The 16,400-nt window shown below is 49.8% G+C and overlaps 1 protein-coding gene across 4 annotated transcripts in view; it reads right to left on the bottom strand.

Moving 5' to 3' along the window:
- The window catches only part of MYO5B (myosin VB), a 288,112-nt gene that overhangs the window by 55,005 nt on the left and 216,707 nt on the right, over positions 1-16,400 (bottom strand). For all 4 annotated transcript variants that reach the window (XM_016164861.2, XM_036230035.1, XM_036230034.1 and 1 more), the window contains exons 18-21: positions 9,719-9,830; positions 7,141-7,352; positions 5,048-5,204; positions 2,992-3,231 (exon numbers count right to left, since the gene is read on the bottom strand). In XM_016164861.2, the coding sequence (XP_016020347.2) occupies positions 2,992-3,231; positions 5,048-5,204; positions 7,141-7,352; positions 9,719-9,830 (721 nt within the window). The remainder of the gene's footprint in view (positions 1-2,991; positions 3,232-5,047; positions 5,205-7,140; positions 7,353-9,718; positions 9,831-16,400) is intronic.

A 16,400-nucleotide genomic window follows, 5' to 3' on the forward strand; every position in this document is an offset into this window, starting at 1 on the left:
TTCTTAGGTTACATCATTTTGGCTGAAAAATGTCACACCACAGCCCTAAACCAGGGACATTGCAAGAAATGGTCCCAGGAACTGTCACTGTATTTATTGCTGAAGAATATTGTGAAGGATGTGGCGTATCACAGTATGAAAACCCACAGGAGACATGTCAGCACCACGGACAGCTCCGACGCTCCAAACCGTTTTCTCTTTCGCCAACTCCCAAGTGACCCTATTTCCTTCTTTTTTGTTGTTTCCCTGGGGACCGCGTGTCACGTTTGTGTTTCTCTCTTCGGGTGCACAACGCCTTATCCAAGAATTGTGGGTGTTAGCCTTACCCTGGTTTTATTTTTTTGTTTCCTCCCTTGCTGACTTCCTGGCAGTGGGGGTTCTTTTTAAAAAGCTTCAAACTCCCATCCCTCCGCTCGCCTTCCCCATGAGTCTACAGTGCTGCTTAGAGTTGGGAACCACTCCTTCAGCCACCTAAGGGTATCAGTGTGTTTTTGAGCGAAGAGTTACCTTGGGTCTCTTAGGCCAATCCCCGTTGAGGAATTCAAGACTCAACTGGAGATCTGGCCATGGTCCCAAGCGGACGGCTCTGTGCAAGTATGACTGAGAAAGAACTCAGGCCTCCGTCAGGCTGGGACTTTGTCCACTATCCTGTGCTACTATGACAATTACTTTGAGATGCCTTCACCTATGTCATCCCTAGCATAAGTGCATCCTCTCCTTCTGGCTTAAAAACCTTGGGTGTCAGGGTAGCAAGCCTGACTTGTCGTCAGGCATTACAGAAAAAACAGAAACCCATTCGTTTCCCAATAGCTGGCCCCCTCTGCTAGGAGTGTGCAATAAATCAAGAATCTCTGAAGAGCTGGTGCCATAGATTATGCTGAGTCTCATCTAATGACAGAGGCCAAGTATGTTCTCTGACACCAGGTCACATGCCCCACTGTAAAATACAAGCCGGTCCAAAGATGATGTTGTCTGTATGAGAACAAACCTAAAACGGGGGTAAGAATCTCCCCTGAACTGAGGAATTCACAGATGTCCCAAGAGTCTCCCAATGGGCAGGTATCTTACAATTTGGTCACAGGGGGCAGATCATGTTCTGGAACTGGACTGCCAAATTTTAGTCCCAGCCATGTTACTTAGTAACTGTGTGACCTTGGGCAGGCTACTAAACCTCTCACGGTCTCTGTTTAAAATGGGAATAATATTATCTCATAGGGCTGTAGTGAGGATTAGGTAAATTCACATATGAGAAGCGTGACTAGCACATAGTCTAGAAACATGGAAAAGGGTGCAAGAAAGCAAGACCTAATCCACCCTTCCCACCCCGTCTGATCGCCCTCTCCGCACGGGCACCCTGCCCAGGGTGGGTAGCACCTGCCACCACTCGCAGATGCTTGCCAAGCAGGAAGCTTCAGGCAAAATGCTCTTTTTAAAAATAGACCTTTGAAAACTGCTTCTCTTTGATGTTCAAGCACATGGATTGTAAAATACCGGATCTATTTTTAACCTTTCAAGTCACTTTTGGAAATCAGCAAAGCCAGTGCAGGGCCCTAGGGTTGCAAACCCAGAGCTGAGGTGACCGGGAGGCGCGCGGGCTCCTGCCTGGGAGGGTGCAGCGGTGCTGACAAAGCCTACTTGTCCCGCTGGCTACACTTTGCTCAGAAGGTTGACTGGCAAAATTTGACCACCTAAGTATCTTTCCTGGTCAGATATCAACAGCCACAAAAAATAATAATACAGAAGGTGGTCATCTTTGTGCTTGTTTTCAAATGGCCAGCCCCAGAGACCAGATCTCATTTTGGACACTCCCGTCCCCCTATACGTGGATGTGCCAAGCCAATCCGGACACCCTGAAGGACTCACACAGAGAAGAGAAACGTCCAAGGACGGTTTCTTCTCAGGAGTCCTGGTCTTTTGCAAAACAAAACAAAACAAAAACAACAACAACAAAAGAAACAAAAAAAACAGAAGCAGGAATATTTACAGCTATTCCTTGTTCTGGGTAGCTGACTACTATATACAACGGCTCATTTATAGAAGTGTACAAAATGCTTAGCATACAATAGGTACAATAAAGTCAAGTGACTTCCAAGGCAATGCCTGATGGCCCTAATTCTAGCACTCTCTGTTTCTCCACAGCCCCACACCACACCCCCTTGTTGGTTCTCTCCATCCCTCTCCTCCTCCTCCCCTTTGCCTTTTCAGGAGGCACCTGAAACCCTCAAGGCACTGCAGGAGTCTGGTCCTTTGGTCATCTCAATATCCTGCATGAGTGAAGTAACAGTGAGCCCACTTCCGGTGCTGGAAACCCAGCTCAGCAATGACGAAGGGAAGGACCGATGTTTGGGTCCTTCTAGTGATGTTTGGGGCTAAAACACCAACATCATCCTCATGATGACTGTGGGCTCGGGCAGCCCTGGGTTGGAATGCTGGTTCTAGCAGAGTCTCATTCTGTAAACTTATCAAGGGACTTGATGTCCCTGATCCACAATTTCCTCATCTGTAAAGTGACCTCATAAAATTATGTGAGGAGCACATGAGAGGGAACGTAAAACACCTCTCTGCATCCCTTGCTCAAGGCCGCACATCACCCCAACCCTGGATTCTGCCTTCACATCTCCTCCCCTGAATCTGACCTTCCTGCCTCTCTTATGAGAACGCCAGTGGATAAACTGGGCACACTCAAACGATCCAGGATAATCTCCCCATCTCAAGGTCCTCGACTTGACCACATCTACAAAGTCCCTTCTGCCATGTACGGTAATACAGTCACAGGCTCTGTGGATTAGGATGTGGACGTCTTTGGGGCTGTTATTCTGCCTTCCACAGTTAGTAGCCATTCCTGCCGAGGAGGGCAACGCCCTGCAGACGTGCACTATCCCGGGTCTCTGGCACGTGCGGTTCCCCCAAGGAAGCCGTGGGTCTCTCTTGAACACATCCTTGAAGCATCCCACAGCCCCGGACCACCAGGCGGGAGCCCCTGATACCCACCTGGTCGTCGATCTTCCGCTGCAGCTGGACCACCTTGTTCTCCATGCCCACGTTGAGACGCTTCAGGTGCTCTGCTGAGCGGGCCTCGATCTTGAGCACCTTCAGCTCCTGCTTGGCCTTGAGCCTCCGGAAAGCGCACTGGATGACAATGGCAGCGCCCCGCAGCCGCTGGAAGTGCCTGCGTGCCATCCAGCCCCGCGTGTGCTTCTGGATGACGGTGGCCTTGTGCTCCCAGAGGACCTGGCGGGGGACAAGCACACGCCTGCTGGGTCTGCACTGCGGGATGTGAGAGGGGTTCACACACTGCCTCAGGGCGGTAAGAGCCAAGCCCTTAGTTTTAGGAGATGTGGAAAGAATATGTCTCCCGAAGACTCATGGCTTTGAGAGCCATTAGTTTTATGAGCAAGTTTTTACTAGGTGTGCAGCCTGGGTGCCTGCGGGGCATTCGCTGTTTGTTTGTTTACTTTTTGTTTTATTGGTTAGGGAATCACCATCTAAAGACCTCAAAGTTGGAAAATCCTGAAGGTTATCCAGCTGATCTCTCTCCATTCGGCAGATCTGGGTCGTGTCCCGGTGATGGGGAGCTGGAGCGATGAAGTGGGATTCTTGAGAGTCCACAATGGGTTAATGATGGCTTATAATTACAAATTTGGCTCGTAACTAACTAGTCATGCTACGAACCACTCGGAAAATTAAAGCATCATTTGCGTCTCTGGCCTAACGCCCTACAAAACAAACGTTTGTGGAATAAATGAAGAAATAAGCAAACACCCCGAGACACTAGCATGCCCAGTATCGCAGCTCTGAGGTGAAGCTGGTGCCAACCCAGTGCTTCCCAAATGCCACCTGCCCCTTCCACGGTGACGTCACACGGCTGTCACCGATCTCTCAGGAACAGTCATAGAAACTTTGCCCACCGGTTTGGGTTTCTCTGCCTGTTACATCAGGGTGTGCTGCATCCTGGTGCCTGACAATGTTTGTTTGTTTGTTTGTTTATGATCAATTTAATGCCTTAGTTTTATCATTTAGAAAATCGCACCTTTTTCTGACGACAGAAAAGAGAGATGTTCATTTTAGAAAAACAAAAAACCATTTTAGACATTTCCTTCCAATCCATCTTTCGTCTCAGCTTTGAGCTTCAGTTGGGAGACTCAGTGGAAGGGGTGTGTCCTAACTCGGGGTCACCTAACCAGGAAGCCTGATAGTGGGCTGGCAGGAAGGGGGTCAGAGGCCCTTTCCCGCCCTAGCCTTGCTGGGCTTCAGGTTGCTACTTTGTTAAATAAGGTTCTAGACCTGATCATACCTAATGTCAGCTCTGGTCTCAAGTCTAAGTGAGCCCCAAATGCGCCACCAGGCTCTGCCATGGGCCGAGTGCCCTCACGGTGGTGATTCAGCTTCTCCAAGCATCTCAGCTCTCAAAGGGGTACGACAGTACACACCCTTCACACCTGTGATGGTTAATCTTATGTGTCAACTGGCCACAGGGTGCCCGGGTTAAACACTGTTTCTAGGTGTGTCTGTGAAGGTGTTTGCAGAGAGGTGAGCATTCGACTCGGCGGACTCAGTAGAGTGAACTGCCCTCCCCAGTGTGGGTGGGCACCAACCAGTCTGGTGAGGGCCTGACAAAACAAAAAGCAGAAGGAGGAGGAATTCACCCCTTTTTCACTGCTTGAGCTGGGACAGCTCATTTTTCTCCGGCCCTTGAACTGGGATTTACACCATTGCCCCATCCCCCACCCCTTCTCAGGCCATTAGACTAGAGCTGAAAATACCACCACTTTCCTGGGGCTCTAGCTTACAAACAAATCATGGGACTTCTCAGTCTCCATTATCATTGGGCCAATTCCTCATGATACATCTACACACACACATACCTATTAGAGAACCCTAATATATCATCTCGTGAGACTTTGGATAGGATTTAGTGAGAGCAACGTTGCGAAACTACTTAGAAAAATTTTAGGAGAAGCCAATAAATGCTCATGCTGGTGACAATCCATCTGCTGGAGGTTTAGTTCCGAGCTGAAGCCTGTGCATCTGGGGGGTGGCCACACACCTTGTGGTAGATCCTCCGCACAAACATGCCCCGTGTGAAGGCCTGGATGACGACAGCAGCCCTGCAGACCCTCTGGTAGGCCCGGCGGGCCCTCCGCATGCGGTACTGCTTCTGAAACACCACAGCAGCCTGGGTCCTCCGCAGATGCTCGGCCAGCCTGGGGAGGGACAGAGTGGCTGGGCCATGCTGACAGCAGCCTCTGAGCCAGTCATGAATGCAAGCCCCTCCCCCCTTGGCCCTGCCAGGATTCCTCCAGGCCAAGCCAACCCTCATCACCCTGACCGACTGTAGCCAAGTCTTGACCATTTGATGGTCAGGCTCAGGACAGCAGAAGTAGCTCTCTTGTTGTCCAAAAATGTCTTTCCACAAAATTAAAACACAGTCCAAGTCTGGCCACTTGTCTGCAACCCCCGTCTGCCTACGTCCCCACCTGCAAACCCCTCGCTGCCACCTGAGCAGTCCTCAGTGACGTCACGTACTTACAGCCCTGTCTGTCACTTGGACCTCACTAGGCTTGGGGACATCAGGGGCCGTGTCTCAATCATCGCTGCGCCCCCTCCATCAAGCACAGGGCCTGGTCTAGTAGGTGCTTGACAAATATTTGCTGAATGGATAAAACCTTCTCAGGCCTGCACCGATCCGTCCCTGTTCCCTTCCGCCTCCCCAGCCCTTCCCGCAGAGACGCGCTGCATGTGGACGTCGACTTTCCTGTTTCACGTCTTCATTCCCCATCCCGCACCCCAACAACACAGAACATCAGCCTAACACCTCTTACCCTCATTCAGGGCTTTGTTTGGGGCCAGACACACAGCAAGTGCTCAGTTAAAGACTCAGAATATTAAAAACTAGGAAGGACTTAGAAATCACCTAGCATGGCCCCGGAGGAGGAGATAACCTGCCCAGCTGTGCTGGCCCACCGAAATGAGTCTGATCCCTAGCCCGGCTCTCCCTAGGTTCTCTCTCCACAGGTGGGCCCTGCGCATCCACTGGAATACAAACTCCCCGCAGGGAGAATGCAGGCCAGCTCTGTTTTGTAGCCTCATCATCCGAGCCTAAGGCAGAGTCCCAGGCACAGGCTAGTCAGTGATGACTAGCTGGCACAGGTTGTCGATGTTACTGACACTCTTCTCATAGCTAAAGCTTTTGTTCCAGAGATCACCTCTCAACTGTTCAGAGGTAAATAACGGCACTCACCATCTCTAGTTATGCTCAAATAAACAGCTTACTGCAAAAACACAAGAGTGAGCAGGAGCAATTTCTGTTAATGATACAAAGAATGCCTGCTCTAGGCTTGTAACTCAGGGGCTCTCCTGTTTTTTGTTTTGTGTGTTTTTTTTTTTTTTCCCATATTCAAGCAGAAGTGACTGTCCCTTTTCCAAGGGAATCCTTATTTGCAGAGGTCACTGATTTTGAACCAGAGCTGGGTCCAAAATCTGATGACTTGAGAAAAGGTCTGGGGTAGATCTAATAAGAGGCCATGTCCTCCACACCCATCTGGAGATGCTCAGACCGTTTTAGTGCTTCATCAGTTAGAAGGGGAACATTTAAAATAAAAGCGTTTTCTTCTGCATGGCGTCAGGCAGGGCAGGGAGCCTGACTGGCACCTAGGCTCTGCCCCTAGGTGGCTGCCTGTAGTTCTACAAGTTACGCTCTCTCTGTGCTGACTCCATGCAGCGACTCAAAAGAGGGACGTCCTGGACCTTTCTGGCCCTGATTGCCAAACTCCCAAAGAATTTTGAAATTGGTGGCATAAATCACGAAGCTGAGTATAAGTTGACTGTGAAGGAAAGGCTGGATTTATTCCTTTTACTTAAAGAAGACTATTTTATTTTGGAGTTTAAATAAAAGGGAAATGGCAGTTTTGTGGCAAAACAAGCCAGTCCTAGGCTAGCACTGGTGGGGTGGGCATACGCTGGGGGAATCAGGTGAGAGAGATGGGCCCCGCTGCTGAGAGGAAGCCAGGGCACGGACAGGGCCTGACAGAAACCACTCTAGTTACAGAGGCTGAGAGACGCCAAGAGTTAAGAGCCAGTCCCTGCTCCGTGCCCCTCATCCCCAACCTGCTGCCCCAGACACGCCCTGGCTTGGCTCACCTGCGGGCCAGATGTCCTCGGCAGTATCTCTGCAGAGTTAAGGTAGCTCCCTTCAACCTGCGGTATTTCACCTTCTGCAGCCAGCCCCGGACAGTTTTCTGGATCATGATGGTGGCTGCCCGGAACTTGTCAGCCCGAAGCTTCTCCAAGTAGGCTACCTGGCCTGCCCGGAAGAAGATCTTGCTGCGGCCAAACTGGAACTTGTCAGGGTCCTTTACAAGGTAGGGAGGGGAGCTGGTTCATCATCGGTGAGCAGTGAGGTGACATGTTCACCACCCAGCCCCTCCAGTGCAGAACTCCCTTGTCAGAGCCCATCTGCCCCCACTCCTGGGATAGACACCAACTATCAGCATTCGTTTAACAGTCACTGAGTCTGCATCTACCTCCAGGCGCTGGGCTAGGTGTCCAGGATGCAGCAGTGAGCAACATGCCAGCCCTCAGCCAACTGACGAGTGAGGGCGGACAGACTGGCAAACCAGGCAGCAGAATGTTTTCAGGTGAGGATTAGGAAGACAGTAAAACTAGGGGCTGGAGGGAGGCTGATTAAATAGGATAATCAAGGGAGGCATGCATCTCTTGAAAGAGGTGACATCTGAGCAAAGACCTGAACGAACTGAAGAAGGCAGCTGTGAGAAAGTCTGGAGGAAGAGAGTTCAGAAGAGGAGCAGAGCGGATGCCAATGTCCTGTGCAGATGCAACAAGCAGGGTGTGTCTGAGGAGCCGGAGAGCCAGCATGGCTGAGCGGGGGCGTGAGGGTGGGTGGTGGGAGAGCTCACGGCCAAAGGCCACAGAACTGGGGCGGGGGGGGGGGGGCTCCTGCGGGTGCTCTGAGCGAGGGAATGACCTGATCTGGTCGACATTTTTTAAAAGATTATCCTCAAATGGCCACACAGTCTGATTGCATAATTTCAGATTGCAAATAAGTCCCCAAATAAATTTTACTTGGTTTCAAACTGTGTTATGAGATTTTTCTGGGGACATATAATTACTCTCTTAATTACATCTATTTACGTTAAAATTAGTTCCCGTTCCCTGCACTCACCCCGGTGGATAAGGAAGGATGTCCCAGTAGTTGTGCTTGTAGATAAGCCTGGGATAGAAAACTTGATAGCTTAAGCCCTACACAGCTAACAGGAACCCAGTTCCATACACAGAGATGGTGCTGCCACTGGGACCCAGCAACCGGCTAGACTGTCACTATGTCCCCCGAGGCCAGGCTGCTGGGAGGAGCAGGGCACAGGCCTGGTTCTCACTCTGCATCTGCTCATCACTGCCTTGCTGGGGGAGGGTCCCTCTCACTGAGGAAGAGTCAGCAAGCAAAGGCGGCAGCTCGGCCTTGCACAGCCAGGGGACAAGCCTGGCTGCAGGGCATCAGCGAAGCCAGGGTCTGGGGGTGCCTGCTGCATCCCAGGAACCACAGCCTCCACGCTCCATTTCCTAGTCTTAAAAACTCTGCCAGGAAGGTGGTGATCTTGACCACACGCTGAGAGGCCAGCTCCTGGTGCTAATAAGGAGAAAGCCCCCCGATGCTCCACGTCGACAGGAATTAGCTGACCTGGAACTCAGATTTTTCTCATCCATGAACAACGACATGTTGAAATGCAGCCTCAGATGCACAATGGCAAAATCTCGGTTAACCAGTATCCAAACAACCAACCGCAACTTTCAGTTAATGAGACTGTCACCCTCCTACTCTCTATTGAATATTTAGCACAATATTCTGTACTGTCTATAGCTACAGACTTGAGCAGCTAACAATGTTCAGGGGGTGACTGCGTCGCTTTTACAAAATAACACTTGCCCTTAAATCCCAGCCATCTGGCAATGAGCTACTTGAGATAAACAGAGTTTCCTAGCAAAATAATACTTGAAAATTAGTCTTTGATATAATCTATCTTCTGAAAGAGAAGATTTTTGATATAATTTAACCCTTTACTGAGATCATTAAAGCAGCATACTCTGCCATACTCTCTGAATACTCTGGAACTAATAAAATGTTTATCACAAAAGGACCCCAATAGCTCTGCTTCTATAGTTCTCTGGTCTCAAGTGTCAGTCAGGTGTGGGTTCAAGTTGTCTCCATTGAAACAAAACCTGCTGCCTTATTCAAAACAGCATCTGAGGTTGGGCCTGGAACCAGCTAAGCAATGAGGAAGGCAGGAGAGGCACGGCTATTTCCCCCTCCACTGGCCCAGGCTGTGCCAGGCTCCAGACCAGAGGCCCCATGCACCCTGCAGCAGGTGGGCTGAGCCACTGAGCCCTGGCTTTGGAGAAGCCGGAGATCTCAGGCCAGCAGCCTGCAGCCAGGAGCAGCCTCGTCAGGACCCCAGTGGGTGGTACAAATAATCTCACTTTCTCCACGTGGCTGAGATGCAAAAAAGGCTAGGATGTACTCTAGGAAGGTGAAGGGGCTTTTCCCTGATACAGGAAAATGGATTAACACCTCAAAAACAGTTGCAATAAGGATTAAGACCCTGAAAGTCAGTTAACCCACCCTATCCCCTTAATTCCCAGGGCATCTGGTTAAGCCCTTCGTGAAGCCCTGGCTACCCAGTGCGGGCGGGGGTGCTCAGTTCACCTTGATGAGGTTTTCCAAGACAGACTTGCAGATGGCCTTTTTGTCTGCGTTGGCGAGCTCCCTCTTCTTGACCAGCACCCGATACCGATTGAAGAAGTCATGGTAGGCCCACCTGGTGAAAAAGAGGTATCTCAGGTGACATGTCCTACTTCTTGGCCACATGATGGCCATGAGCGATCGCAGGTAAAGCCCTCTGGGATCAGTTTTCCCAGTAGAAAGCCCTTCTCAGAGCAGCAAAAACATCCCGTGCCATTTTGCTTCCCTCGTTGCCCTCTGTCCTGAGAATTTCAGTGTGTGGGTGAATTACAGAATCGTGGCTGGAAGACTTGGGGGGACAAAAGGGTTCAGAGGCGCCTCTGAGGGGACTGACCAGAGGCAGAACTGCTCACAGGGGTTTCTGCCAAGCACGTGGAGCTCCATGCTGCTGCTGCTCACGTGGGAGCCTTACCTGGAGTGTAGCTTGCTCTTTAAGTGGTTGTTTTCTTCTTATAAAATAAAAACAACCCACAGAAAACTTTTTTTTTTTGACGCAGAAAAGTATACATTAGCAAATAAAAAGAGGCCATGTCCTCACCCCTAGTGATAACACTGTGTACGCATTTTGGTATAGTTTAGGAGGGAGGAACCATTTTTCTCCCCATTGGGGTGTCCAGACAATCCCCTGGAGGTCCTCTCTGCTGGGGAACCCTTTCCCTCCCGCAGGCCTGCAGCTGTCCCTGTTTCGTGTGAGACATGGAGCTTTCTGTCTTGCATTAAGTGACTTTTTTTGTATACGTATCAGATTCCAGCCTCCTTCAGCCCAGGACTCTTTCTGATACGTTTTCAAACTTCTCGGCACCTATCATCATGGTACTTTTACACAGAGTCACTTCTACATTCTTAAAAACTGGTGTTTTCCTGACCAATATGTTGACGCCTCAGTGTTAAACCTTTCCCTCTAGCAGTGCTTCTCAAGGAGGAAGACACTGCTGGCTTTGGGACAGGATAGTTTTTCACTTCAGTGAGTGGGACGGTCCCACACAACATGGGAGCATCTTTGGACCGTTACCCACCACCCCATTCACAGAGATACCCAAAAATGCTCCCGAACATTTGTAAAATGTTTACTACAGACTATAGTTCCAGTCCAAAAAATTTTCTTCTTGAGAACGACCAACCATGAGTGCCACTTGCCCCTCCAGAGGGAATCCACTGTTTCCTTCCTCGCGGTTCCCACCCTCGCCGGGTGCCCTTGGACATGTCCTCTCCCACTCACAGTCTGGGTCTGCGGCTCGCTGGCCTGGAGGAGTCTTTTAATCCAATCCGGGGCCTGGCTGCTCTTCTGTCCATTTCACATTAATGGCAGGAGAAGAGCTCCAATCCCACCTGTCGCTAGGCCCCAGCGGTGGTCCTGACCCTGGCCTGTACGGAGTTGCAGCGACCTCAGGGGTGTGATGCACGCTCAGCCTTTACTGCATCCCCGCTCTTTCTGGATTCAGACTCGCATGGCAGGGGCCTGGATCAATGCCCTGGACCACCCTGGTTCAAGCCACCATTCTCTCTCATGCATCGGCACTTTTTTGTGGGTTTAACGGTGGACTTCGGTGTCATGTTTCCTCTGGGATGAAGGCCTGGTAAAGCAGTCACAGTCGGGTGTGTGGGGAAATCCCAGGACTTGTGACTGATCCTGGTAGGAACGGGGAGATCAGAAGGAGCAGGCGAGGAGGAGATGGGATGAGCCAGGGCAAGCGTCCTGCTGAGCCCAACAGTCTAGAAAGATGCTCCCTTCTCAGAAGCTTCTCAGGCCTCAAGACAGCATCTGGTGGATACAGCTGCTGCAAACGGAGGCGCAAACCCAATGGGGTGACGCCTCTGTCGACTGAGCTCCCATCCACAGCCCGGTACCGTTCTTCGCCATAGACCTGTGGGGACGTTCTGCCTGAGAGGTCCCCAGTGGACCACTGTGAGCAGATGGAGGGATGTGCCAAAGTGGGAGCATGCTCTGCTTCCCCCCTCTCGGATAGGTCTCATGAGGGGGGGACTGGTTGGATCAGACAAACTGAGAGCCCCTCCAGACCCTCAGCCAACCTCTCAGACAACATCCACGGCATCAGGCCACAAAGAAGAATTCCTAGAGATGGCAAGTCAGGTTATCACGAGGGCCCCTTAGAAAATGGTGAAGAATCCTTCATAGGGCTTTTCAGGTCAGGATTGAGGGGCTCCACCTGTACTTTCAGACGCCCCATTATTGCCCTGTCACATTCGACTTTGGCCGAAGATTCTTAGGTCGAAGACCTCCTTAGGTTACACAGACACAGAAAATAAGGGGTATGCTTTTCTTTTGGCTCGAGAATCTTCAGGACCCTATGAGCCCTAGCGGGGGCCTTGTCCCCTACGATGTCTCACAGAAGGGCCAAAAGAAGTCTGAGGGGCAGAGGTGTGCAGCCATGCTGCGACTCCCGCTAACCAGAACCAACAGACTCTCTCTGGATACTGGGCTGTGGAAATAACCTTCGCCTGGCCACCAGACACTGTGTACTTCCCTTGCTCTTCCTTTTGAAGGAAGAAACCAGTAAAGAAATAAGTGATGTTGATATGAAAGTTTTCCTTGGAACTATATCAAGGATAAACAAAATTTTCAAAGGAACACAAGAGGCAAAAAGTCACAGTGGAAAGGGGTACGTTCTTGAAGACTCAGAGGGCAGGCATCCTTAAGCCCTGGGAGTATAGCATGGTAGTTCCATCCCTTCCTGCCTGTGAGGATTTAACCTGATCACTTTTATGAGACTCTTTCATAATCCGTAAAATGGAGGTGATGCCCTTATATCTTGCCTACTTAAAGAGTCAATGTGATTTTTTCAACAAATGGTACCGGGACAAGTGGAATCTGCATGCAAAAGTACGAGTTTGGACTCCTGCTTTACATCACATGTAAATCAACTCAAAATAGATTAAAAAGCTAAGACTGTAAAACATAGGTATAATAATCTTCGTGACCTCGAATTAGGCAATGGTTTCTCAGCTATGACACCTAAAGCAAAACAACCGGAGGAAAAATAGATACACTGGACTTTTTTTTAGTTAAAAAGCTTTAATGCTTCAAAGGACACTATCAAGAAAACGAAAAGACAGCCACGGAATGGGAGAAAATACATGCGAGTCACATATTTGATGAGGATCTCGTATCTGGGATATACGAGGAACCACAACTCCACATCAAAAAGACAAATAACTGAATTAAAAAGCCAGGCAGAAGACTTGAATACGCATTTCTCCGAAGAAGATACACAAACGGCTAATAAACGCAAGAAGAGATGCACGACTCATTAATCATCGGGGAAATGCAAATCAAAATCACAATGGGTACACCACTTTGACACCCAGCAGGACAGCTATAATGAAAAAAGACAGACAATAACAAGGAATATATAGAAATGAGAAGCCCGGCCCATTGCTGGTGAGAATGCGAAACGGTACAGTCTCTGTGGAAAACAGTTTGGTAGCTCCTCAAAAGAGTAAACAGTTAACAAAGGACTCACCGATCCCACTCCTAGGTATATAACCCAGAAAAAAAAATATGTCCACATAAAAATATGTAAACGAATATTCGCAGTAGCATTATTTATACTTGCCAAAAGTGGAAATAACCCAAACGTCCATCAACTGATGAACGGCTAAAATAAAAGGTCGTGGTGTACCCACACGATAAAACAGCACTGAGCAGCACGAAGGAATGAAGTCCTGATGTGGGCTACAGCATGGACGAGCCCTGAAAACATCCCAAAGAGCCAGACACAAAAGGGCGCTTACTGGACACCTCCATTTATATGAAATGTCTGGAGCGGGCAATTTTACAGAAAGAGAACGTAGGCTCGTGCGTGCCAGGAGCTAGGAGAAGCGAGAAAGAGGTAGTGACAGCTAATGGGTAGAGTTTCTTTCTGGGGGCATAAAAGTACCCTGAAGTTAGATAGTGGTGATCGTTGTGCAACTCTGAACATAATGAAAACCACTGAACTGCACACTTTAAAAGGGCGAATTTTACAGCACATGAATTATATCTCAGTAAGAAAGAGTCGATGCGACGAACGAATGGGATGAGGTTTGTGGGCGGCCTTCATGAAGTAGGATATAAACACTGGATTCATCATGATTTCAGCACTCACTCTCAGGAAGGGGTTCCTAGTGCAAAGGGGCGGGATGATCAGCCTACCACTCATCACCACAGATCCCCCAGGTGTGCCTTCGCCACCTCTGTCCTGGGCCTCCAGGGAAATGCTCAGACCCAGCGGCGGCCCCAGGTCTGAAGGCTGCTAAGCTCTGGGGCAGACAGGAGGGGAACATAATTCCTCCCCACTGGCTCGGCGCTGGGGCCATGAACCTGAGCGAGGACGGAGCATGATCTCGTCAGTCCTGACACTGTCTGGACGCGGCCACGCGGCTGCCGTTTACGCAGGGGCCAGCACTTGCCTCCAGGGAATGGTTCTGAGGAGGAATGCGTTTAAAAAAACATCCGGGAAACCTTGTCAAAGGTTGGAGGGGGTCAGGTGTCAAGTCTGAGACGGGGTCCTGGCTTCTGAAATCGTTACGCACGTCCAGGTGACTGTGATGCGCGGCCCAGGTGAGAACTCTGTGACGAAACTGAGTCCAAGGACAGGAGCACAGCTCTCAGGCAGAAGAACCAGAACTAAGAAGGAGCTGAAAGATCCCGAGACAACCATTTTACTCCAAGATAAGTGTTACATTGTTCTTTCTCTGTGGGGACTTTTAGGAACAAGGCAGGGAACCACGTGTAAGTGTAATCATGATTCAAGAGGAACGTGAACCAGGCCATTTCCCAAGCCTCCATCTAGTCCTACGACCCTATGCTGTTTTTCCCAGATGGGGCTGGGGCCATGGGAGGGGCGAAAGAGGGAACATCTTTTCAGAAAGCCCCACGGCGTCTTTCTGATGTAAACGCGACGAGATAAGCAAAGTGAAGGAGAACTCCAGATGTAGGAAGAAGTGTTTTTAAAAAATATAAACACTGCATGTTCAAGTTCTCTCACCCAGACAGACACTTTTTTGGGTTAAGTGGTATTTGCTTCACAGTTACTCACTCCAGGATGAAGCTGCTCTGAACCACCACAGAGGGAGACCGGGGACTGCACAGACCCAAGACACACAGAGAGGGCGCTGGGAGCCCGCGCCGGGCGGAGGAGCTTCTCTCCGTGGACAGTGCATTCATCACGCTGCTTTATGTACATGATAATGAACATATTTCTTAGCCACTGCAGCACATATCAAATTGAATGATTCATTTTCGTTTTAAATCAGACTCACAGAGAGCCATAATTCTTAGGGAGGATAAAAATAGACAGCTACCCTGACGCCTGAGGGTAGGGCGAGCCAGCGCCAGAGCTGCTGCCGGCCTGCAATTCTGCATTCGTCCTCTCTGGCTGGGTGGGCTTTGGTGGACACTGAGCATACATAAATTTTAGAATAGGGCTAAGAGTTCTGTGCCCAGGCACCAGAGGCTGGATGCCTGAAATCCTGGCTGAAAAGGGCTGCTCTCTGCTTGGACTCCTGGGGAAGAGTCCTGTGGGCCGTCACAAAACCTGTCCCTGTGACCCGGACTATGTGTTTTCATTCCTGTGCTATTTTCCTCTCTGCAAAATGTGCCTTTGGGCCACTTAAGTAGGCGAAATGCAGGAAGACGGTAAAAGTTGTAGTTCTTCTAATCAAAGAAGCCATTAAAGTTTCCTTTGAGGACGGCTGTGCAAAACTGTAGCTACTTGACAAACTAATGCAAGTAAAATCGCTGGGCTGTGCTGGGGCTCAGCCCCTGAGGAGGTGGATTTTTATTTATTTTATTTTTGCGACAACCCTCCAATCTGCTCAGGTCCCTCTGGAGTTCTAAGTCACGTCAACGAAACGACTGCTCAATTCTATCCTCTAAGGCCAGCACACATGACACTTACGTATTTCTTTCAATAGCTAATGTCTTGATGGGTTTCTGTAAAACCTCGCTGGCTTTACCTCCAGATGCGGCAGGCACACACCATCCTCCTAGATGAAGCGGGTAGGTAGCATTCCTCCCCCCAAACCAGTGAGGTCACCATGGTTGGCAGGTGCAAAAAGTTAGGAGTCCCGTGTGGACTCAGAAGATGACGGGTGTGATAGCTGCCCACGGCCCATGCCCCTCACTGCTCATCTTCAAAAACAGATGCCGCCTTGGTGCTGTGGCTTGGCAGGGAGGAGAGGGTGAAAGGCCGTGATGAGGGCCTCCACGAAATAATCTGACATGGAGGACTGGACTCTGTCTCGGAACGAACAGAAGTGCCACAAAACCATGGTGCTTCCTCCCAAAAGTTAACATTTCGAATGGCAGTCTGGGGAGGGAATCCCCTCTCTGGCTGTGTAGCAAAATCTGCTGAGGGACTGAATGTGAGGCAGACGCGCAAGGCGCCGTTCTGGATCTAAGCCAAAACATTTAAATCGCAGCATTAAGGAACGTTTACTGTGATACCAGATATGGTCTTTCCGTCCTTCTCTACACTTTCCATGATACTTGAAACTGCAAAAAAAAAAAAAAAAAAAAAAAAAAGAAACAGATGCCCTTGTAATTATCTGCTAGAAAGAAGTCGGAAACAATTAGGGAGGCAGAGATAAGACATCCTCCGGCTGCCCCGTGGGAGGCCGGCAAGTTTGTGGGCATCACACGTTT

The sequence above is a fragment of the Rousettus aegyptiacus genome, unplaced genomic scaffold (assembly GCF_014176215.1).
Source record: "Rousettus aegyptiacus isolate mRouAeg1 unplaced genomic scaffold, mRouAeg1.p scaffold_m13_p_12, whole genome shotgun sequence".
Taxonomy (NCBI): Eukaryota; Metazoa; Chordata; class Mammalia; order Chiroptera; family Pteropodidae; genus Rousettus; species Rousettus aegyptiacus.